Source organism: Rana temporaria, chromosome 6 (genome assembly GCF_905171775.1).
Source record: "Rana temporaria chromosome 6, aRanTem1.1, whole genome shotgun sequence".
Classification (NCBI taxonomy): domain Eukaryota; kingdom Metazoa; phylum Chordata; class Amphibia; order Anura; family Ranidae; genus Rana; species Rana temporaria.
In genome coordinates this window covers 18,765,392-18,774,226 of record NC_053494.1, presented here as the reverse complement: position 1 = coordinate 18,774,226, position 8,835 = coordinate 18,765,392, and the positions used below count along the sequence as shown (strand labels likewise).

Sequence of the window (8,835 nt, the reverse complement as noted above, 5' to 3'; positions counted from 1 at the left end):
GTAGGCAGGACGGACCATCAGTCAGCTTCATCGGTTAACCAATGACAACGGGCCGTCGGTCCGTTCTCATCGAATGGACTGATCGTGTGTACGCGGCTTTAGTGATATAGATGTGTTGTCCTCAGGGCTTCTGTGTCAATCTGGCAAGTTCTGAAATGAACACTTTATGCCTAATGCACTCTTCTTTGGACTTTAAGAAATTCAATTGTGTCTCCGCTGACTGTTTATTTTAGTTCTGCACAAAAAATACAGTATGAAGAACAGTCAGTGGCGGCTGGTGCTCAAAACTAACATCACAATTCCAAGTTTTTATCTTCTATGAAGCTTGTGTAAAGGACATGCTGATGAGATTCTCTAGAACTTCCAAGGGAGGATGGATAACATTGCATGCAGAAGCAATGGTCATGTCCAAGCCATCCACAAACCCAACGTTCAACCCTTTAAAAATCTCTCGGAGTGCCAGGTATTGGACATGGCCGTGGAAGTCACTAAAGCGTTCCATATCGATGTCCATGTCACGGGCGTTCTCCTCCTTTATAATCACTCTGGTGCGTGGACTACGAATAAAGAGCCGCTCTACAGCTTTCCGGACATTGATTGCCGACCTGATGAAAGTTTGAAAGGGGAAAGGCCTGAAATGTTGACCCAGAGTAAGAACGATGATTGTGTTTTCTCCTCCGCCAACTAGGTCTATCTGGCGGGCCATGTAGGAATCTTCTTTGATGGAGTAGAAGGTTTTACTGACAAATGGAAAAGTGTGTTTCTTCCACTGCACGTAGATGAACTTTTCCAGGTTAATGGCCAGAAGAGTCTTTTGCCAGGACTGCATCTCATCTTCCGTGTGATTGAAGTAATCCACAACTTAACAAAATAAAAACAAATAGTCATCTTAACAATGTTAAAGACTCCCAGGGTGAAAGAAATGAAGGAAGGATATAAGTGAAAGAAGGAAAGAAACGTAGCACCCCTGTGAATCTGGGTCAGGGTTCAGTGACTCAGGGCTGGATGACTCATCCTAGCAGCTTCTCTTGTGCCTCCCCCTGTTTTCTGGGACATTGGAGAATGTTCTAGACATAGTGGGGGAAGGTTAGGAGGGACTGTTTGAAATATTTTTGAGGACCTCTGCCAATCCCCAGTAAACGGCTGGCAGGCCACCTCATAAATAGGCATGTGTCATGCCAGCAGGGGAATTTGGGTGGAAGATGGAGACGGAGTGCTAAGGAGGCTGTCAGTGGCCCTCAAGGGTGTGCTCTAGTCTGGGGGTGACCTTGGGCGGGGGCTCGGGTGCTGGAAGGATCCTGCCAAAACACACAGAGGAAGCCCTTCCTGGAGGCACGGGAGCAAGTGAGTGAGGACAGCGGCAGCAGGTCAGCACTACTGGGGACCTACAAGGGGGAAGACTGCCACATGTAGCCAGTTTTCCCTGAAGACAACAGGGTGCTTAGGTCTTCTTCCCTTCCCCTTCTGAGAGTCACCCGGGTGGGCTGGTGAGAATGTATACAGAGACTGTATATACCGTAGGAAGAGTTGTCCCTGAAGTTTGTTATTGAAGTCAAATGGGAATCCCATAATCTCCCTCCTTATCCAAGTCAATACCCCTCAATAAATAACAAAAACAAAGTCATGGACTGTTCTTTAAACCTGGGTTGTCTGAAGATTTGGTGTGCCTGGCTATGCAGGGTTGGGGATCCCAGTTCGTCTACGGCCCTTAAGGAGGGAAAGGAAAGTATATGAAAGTCTACTGCTAATTTCTGAAATAAATCCTCATTGGATCACCAACCATGAGGGGAAAAGCTCTGAGATGAGAAAGCAAAAAAGTGCCTCCATTGTAGGAGAGAAAGAACAAAGGAAAGAAGATCTCAAGTAAGGAAGGATGACCCTAAAGAAGGAATGAAAGTACGGAAGGATGACCTAAAAGAAGGAATGAAAGTATGGAAGGATGACCCAAAGGAAGGATTGAATGTACGGAAGGATGACCTAAAGGAAGGAATGAAAGTACGGAAGGATGACCTAAAAGAAGGAATGAAAGTACGGAAGGCTGACCTAAAGGAAGGAATGAAAGTACGGAAGGATGACCCAAAGGAAGGATTGAATGTACGGAAGGCTGACCTAAAGGAAGGAATGAAAGTACGGAAGGATGACCCAAAGGAAGGATTGAATGTACAGAAGGCTGACCTAAAGGAAGGAATGAAACAATATATCTCTATACTTACTTAATATGTTAATAAGGTTTTCAATATTTCCCGCCTAAGTAGAAAATCTCATGGATGGGAGGGTTGGTGGAAGGAACAATGAAGAATGGAAGGAAATCTAAAGAACCAGACTAACTATGTAACTAATTAGGATGGAAGGTAGAGAAAGGAAAGAGAAAAACCTAAGAAATGAAGACTCCTCCATACTTACTTTTAATATTCTCTGCAAAGTGTCTTATATATTGGCGAACTGTAGAATCCCCCATGAGGAACAGCTTTTTGCCCTTGAGAAAGTCTTTCAGCGTATCATTGTTGGTGAATTGTGTCATCTTACAGTGGATGGGCTTCCACACATTGTATGAGAAATATCCACTTGGGATGGGATAGTAGGATCCCGGGCTACACTTTTCAGTGGGTTCCTTCAGTTTTCCTAAATGGAATAACACCAAATATCAGACAGTGCATGTGAAATCTGAAATCAGCCCATTCTTTTTTCTCACAGGCTGATGAGTTCTATCCAGAGACCAAACATCAAGACACCCTGTTATCTATTTCGGCATAAAATTCTAGAAAAAATATTACATGAAGATTACTATTATATAGCGCCAACAGTTTACGCATCGCTTTACAACATGGGAGCAAACAGTACAGTTACAATGCAATTCAATACCGGAGGGATCAGAGGGCCCTACTCGTTAGAGCTTACAGTCTAGAAGGGAGGGTCAAGTGGAACAAAAGGTAACAGCTGTGGGGGAGGTTGATCAGTTGGAGAACATTTTAATAAAGTTGTTAGGTGTGGGTAGGATAGGCTTCTTTGAAGAGGAGGGTTTTCAGGGATCGTCTAAAAGCTAATAGAGTAGGAGATAAATCAGACCAATTGGGGTAAGGAGTTCCATAGGATTGGAGAGGCTCCTTCACTGCCAGTGCATTTTTCAGTTAAAGCGCCGCAGTGCCGAATCGCAAAAAGTGCTCTGGTCATTGGCCAGCCAAATGGTCTGGGGCTTAAAGCGGGAGTTCACCCGAAATTTTTTTTTTAACATTAGATTGATGCTTATTTTGTCAAGGGGAATCGGGTGTTTTTTTTTAAATCGAAGCAGTACTTACCGTTTTAGAGATAGATCTTCTCCGCCGCTTCCGGGTATGGTCTTCAGGACTGGGCATTCCTATTTGATTGACAGGCTTCCGACGGTCGCATACATCACGTCACGAGTAGCCGAAAGAAGCCGAACGTCGGTGCGGCTCTATACGGCGCCTGCTCACCGACGTTCGGCTACTTTTGGAAAATCGTGACGCGATGTATGCGACCGTCGGAAGCCTGTCGGAAGCCTGTCAATCAAATAGGAACGCCCAGTCCCGAAGACCATACCCGGAAGCGGCGGAGAAGATCGCTCTCTAAAACGGTAAGTACAGCTTCGATTTAAAAAAAAAACCACCCGATTCCCCTTCACAAAATGAGCATGAATCTAATGTTGAAAATTAACTTTTTGGGTGAACCTCCACTTTAAGTGGTTAAGGCACATACAACAAGGAGATAATTCAATCGAGTGTGCATTGAAACCCTTGTCATTTTTCTGAAGCCCTGTACACACGGCAATAGGTTGGGAGATATTTGCCGGTAAAAAAAGAAAAACGGCCGACATTCTGCCCGTGTGGATGTCAGTCTGTCTGACAGAAGCCGGCCAACCAGCTGGGTTGCACAAAAAAAAAAAACGAATAGTGTGTACCCAGCTTAACAGTTTGGAATTCATTACACCTTCCGTCTGGCTTATCCTCTATTACTGCATATTCAGAGAAGATACTGACTGTGCCGTCTGATACATACTGTCTAGTAGCAGAAATATTATAAAATGAGCAGGAAATAATACCAATGCCAACAATAAATTGCTGTCTGATAAAGCTGAGCTAAAAAGCAAAAATCAGTAATTAGAAACTTACTGTCACAACTGGCAACTTTGACTGGTTTTAAAGGCTTTGAAACTTCCAACCCAATGTTTGACCTAAAAAAAACATAACATTTAGATTAAATGTAATTAATAACGCTATTATTTATTTTTACATATTTGTATAGCACCGACGTGTTTGGGAATACTTTACAGAGAGCAATGCATCAGCCCCTGTCCTGTAAGGAAGCTCACAATTTATTGTACCCATCCAGGGCCGATCCTAGGCAGGGTGCACAGGGTGCTTTGCACCCAGGCGCCTGCAGAGGTGGGGGGCGCCGAAGTGGCAGAGTTCTCCCCTCCCTCCTTCTGTCCTTGTTTGTGTCCGTTTAAAACTAGTCTTCGGTGCATAGGGGTGTGTCCGTCCAGAACTGATGTGTCTCTGACCATCTCCTGTACTAAGTCTGCAGTCTCTGACCATCTCCTGTACAATGTCTGCAGTCTCTGACCATCTCCTGCATCATGTCTGTAGTATGTCTGGGGGTCTTTCTTACAGACTCTCTAACAGAAGCCCTCTCTGTGTCCATCAGAGAGGCCCCCCTCCAGGTCCCAAAAAAGTACTCTGCTTCTCTTCCTGTATTTTGTTTATTGTTAAGAGATCATGTAAGGATCCCAGGGTAATGAAGACTTTGTGGGGGAGCATCTCTGTGGTTGAGTCATTGCCATAGAAACATTTGTAAAGGGGAGGAGTTAGTAAAATTACCACGCCCATGTGGGGGCGCCAGAAATATTTCTGCACCCAGGCGTCTGTGACCCTAGGATCGGCCCTGTACCCATCACACTCATATAGACATACAGTCTAATTTCAGGAGACTGTTTTTGGATTTTGGGAGGAAACTGGAGCAGCTGGGGGAATCCTACCAAACAGGATGAACATATAAACTTAAAGCGGGAGTTCACCCGAAAATAATTTTTTAACCTTAGCGCAGGCGCTATACGGCGCCTGCGCACCGACGTTCGGCTACTTTCGGAAACTGGTGACGCGCTGTATGCGACGGTCGGAAGGCTGTCAATCAAGTAGGAACGCCCAGTCCTGCAGCCCATACCCGGAAGCGGCGGGAGAACATCTATCTCAAAAAAGGTAAGTACTGCATTGATTTTAACCAAAACACCCGATTCTGCTCCCCGTAATTAGGCCCAATCTAAGGTTAAAAATTTAGTTTTTGGGTGAACCTCCACTTTAATGCAGAAAGTTTTCGTAGTGGAATCTAAAGCGAGGACCACAACACTGCGCAAGTACTAGCCAAGGTCATCAAACTGTCCTATCATTCAACATTAAAACATTTTTTTAATGGCTACAATAGTTGCTTTTCCATCTACCTTAAAGGGAGAGATACAATATGCAGCACCCTTAGCGGGTCACCCACGGCACACATAGGGGATTTTCTTAAAAATCTGGCCAAAATGTGGGTGGTGCGGCATGGTGTGTGGCTTGTAGTGTTGCACCTTTTCCTCCTTTGCTGTCCTTGTGTGTGGTTTATTAGAAGCCTAATACCCTGTACACACGATCGGATTTCTGACGGGATCTAATCCGATGGATTTTTTCGTTTGGGCTGATTATGCAAATTTCCCTTGTCATAACTTGCTTCTGAGTATGCAACTTTTTTTCCCCGTCGTTAAAGCCTACACAAGACCGTTTTTCACGACGAGAAAAATGAGGACATGAAAAACTACGAGAAGAAATAGAGCAGGTTCTAAATTTTTAATGCTCATTTTTCTCGTCGCGAAAAATGCTCTGGAGCCTACACACGACCGCTTTTCACGACCAATTTAAAAAATGGCATTTTTCTTGTCATGAAAAATGGTTGTGTGTACGCTCCGAAGAGATAGCTACCTGTGTGAACTTGGTGAAGATCGGCTGGAAGTGGAGCAGCTTACAGCCCCTGTGATTTCCCATCATCGGATTGGGTGGATTTCATGCCTACTTGACCCCATCTAACAGGAGGTCCAACTGATCTGGTAGGAGCAATTACTTACCTTTTTCCCTGGTGTGACTCTGAGGAATTTCTCTTTTCAATCAACTTGCATTTGAATCGGCGGTGGATTGTTTTTCACTTTTTCACTGTTTGGATTTTTTGAAATCGGACAATTTTATTCACTTATTGATGTTTAAACTCAATTTAATTGTTCAAGAGGTTATGTTATTGGTCTCTATCACTTAGAGGGACATTCATATTTATTATAATTTTTTATTCTCATATATATTAAAATTTTTAATTTTTTTCACAATTTTCTTACTTTTTATACACAACGGTCAGGTTGTGTTGATTTTTTAGCGCAACCTATCCCCTCCTGTTTTTTATATTTTGTCACATGTATATCACATGTTTTTTTAGGTGTTGCAGCTTGATTTATTGACTTATAGTTGGATTCAAGTAGGGCGCCGCATCTTTAAGGCGGCGTAGCGTATCGTATTTACGCTACGCCGCCTTAAGTCAGAGAGGCAAGTACTGTATTCACAAAGTACTTGCCTCCAAACTTACGGCGGCGTAGCGTAAATGGGGCCAGCGTAAGCACGCCTAATTCAAATGAGGATGAGGGGGCGTGTTTTATGTTAATGGGGGGTGACCCGACGTGATTGACGTTTTTTACGAACGGCGCATGCGCCGTCCATGTACATATTCCAGTGTGCATTGCTCCAAAGTACGCCGCAAGGACGTATTGGTTTTAACGTGAACGTAAATTACGTCCAGCCCCATTCACGGACGACTTACGCAAAAACGACGTAAAATGTTAAAATTTCGACGGGGGAACGACGGCCATACTTAACATTGGGTGCACCACCTAGGGGGCAACTTTAACTTTACGCGGCGTATCTCTTACGGAAACGGCATATCTTTACTGCGACGGGCGCACGTACGTTCGTGAATCGGCGTATCTAGGCATTTACATATTCTATGCCGAACTCAACGGAAGCGCCACCTAGCGGCCAGCCTAAATATTGCACCCTAAGATACGACGGCGCAGGCTGTCGTATCTTAGCTAGGTTTAAGTCTATCTCAGTTTGAGAATACACTTAAACTTACGACGGCGCAGATTCAGAGTTACGTCGGCGTATCTACTGATACGCCGGCGTGAATCTTTCTGAATCTAGCTATTAATATATTTATCATTAATTTCACTTATCAGTTTTCATATTTCAATCTACTTCCTTAGCGCAATATATTTCTCCTTGTTGATTACTTGTGTGCATTACCTGTTAAGAAGAAGCTGCTCCACCTCCGTAAGATAGGAATGATCCCGGTTGACGGAATTCATATGGGTCAGGGCTTTACAATTATAATTTTCAGGCTTAATACAATAAAAAGCCTCTTTATCCCTTTTATCGATGTAGGCGCAGACCTCCTCCTGGGTGTCAAGATGGAACCCACATTCGCTGTTGACGTAGCTTGTAGCACTTGTGAAATTTCCAGTATACTTAATATTGGCAAAGCCTTGGTTCCTGCCGCGCCATAAGGCAGAGACGGCCTCGCTTGGGTGCATTAGGACTATAGATATGTGCACAGTGCCCTCCCAAAATAAGGTGAATTTTACTAAATATGTCCCATTATTATAATCTTGTATACTGCCGCTAGCACTGCTGTTCGTGTCAGGCGAGTATATCCTGGCTCTTAAATAATCACCGCCATATGTTTTTGGGGCTCCAGAATAATCGTATGCATCGACCCTCACAAGCAGTAGGTCCCCCACACAATATTTGTCTTTTGGGTTAACAACAGTCACTTTGGTCTCCTTTGCGCTGGTTGCCTTTTCTATGTCGTCGATGGACTCCCTGGGAATGAGTCTCTCAATCTCATTGAAAAGATCTTCAATTTCGTCATCGGTTTCCATTGGTTCACCAATAGACTGCGTAACGCTACAGTATGTTTGTGGTTGGCAGTTACATAACTGGAGCATGTTAATTTTGGGGACCTGAAACAAGTAAAATATTATAAAAGTGTCGATTTTTGTTAAACAACAAAGCATGCTTCATCAATAGCTTGCTCCTTGAAGGGTTATGCCACGTACACGCGATCGGAAATCCCGACAAGAAAACCGTGGATTTTTTTCATGACGGAATCTTGGCTCAAACTTGTGTTGCATACACACGGTCAAACCAAATTCCGATTGTCAAGAACGCAGTGACGTACAACGCTACGACGAGCCGAGAAAAATGAAGTTCAATGATTCTGAGCGTTACGTGTTGTCAGAAAAATTGAGAACCAGCTCTCAAATTTTTGCTGTCGGAAATTCCGACAAAAGACGTTCGATGGAGCCTACACGGAATTTCTGACCTAAAGCTCACATTGAACTTTTCTTGTTGGAAATTCCGACCGTGTGTACGCGGCATAAGTCCTTCAAAAACTAAAAGGAGTCATGGACTAGTGGTCTCACTTTTCCTGTTATACTCCATTTAAAGCCCAACTTCCTGGCAATTAACTACTTGAATTAACCACTTGCTTACTGGGCACTTATACCCCCTTCCTGACCAGGCCCTTTTTTCAGCTTTCAGCGCTCTCACCATGGGCATCCGCTTCATAGGGCAAGAGGGGGCAATTGACCCCCCCTGGAAAATCGAGAAGGTGTTGAAGAGTCTAGCGGCCACGGGCTGTCTGAGCGGACTCGGCCTGGATGTCACACAGGCACAGCGAGCAGAGTGAAGCCGCCTCCCCCTCTGGTGTTTATGTGTACACAGGGGGAGGGAACCTTATGTGCCTGTGCCG

The 8,835-nt window shown here is 44.3% G+C and overlaps 1 protein-coding gene across 1 annotated transcript; it reads right to left on the bottom strand.

Moving 5' to 3' along the window:
* Window positions 1-304: 304 nt before the first annotated feature.
* Window positions 305-8,150, bottom strand: LOC120943205 (NXPE family member 2-like). The gene is made up of 4 exons (XM_040356379.1): window positions 7,329-8,150; window positions 4,128-4,189; window positions 2,404-2,622; window positions 305-861 (listed from the first exon to the last, which is right to left on the bottom strand). The coding sequence occupies exons 1-4, from the start codon at window positions 8,096-8,098 to the stop codon at window positions 317-319; spliced, it is 1,596 nt and encodes a 531-aa protein (XP_040212313.1). The 5' UTR covers window positions 8,099-8,150; the 3' UTR covers window positions 305-316.
* Between the last annotated feature and the right edge of the window lie 685 nt (window positions 8,151-8,835).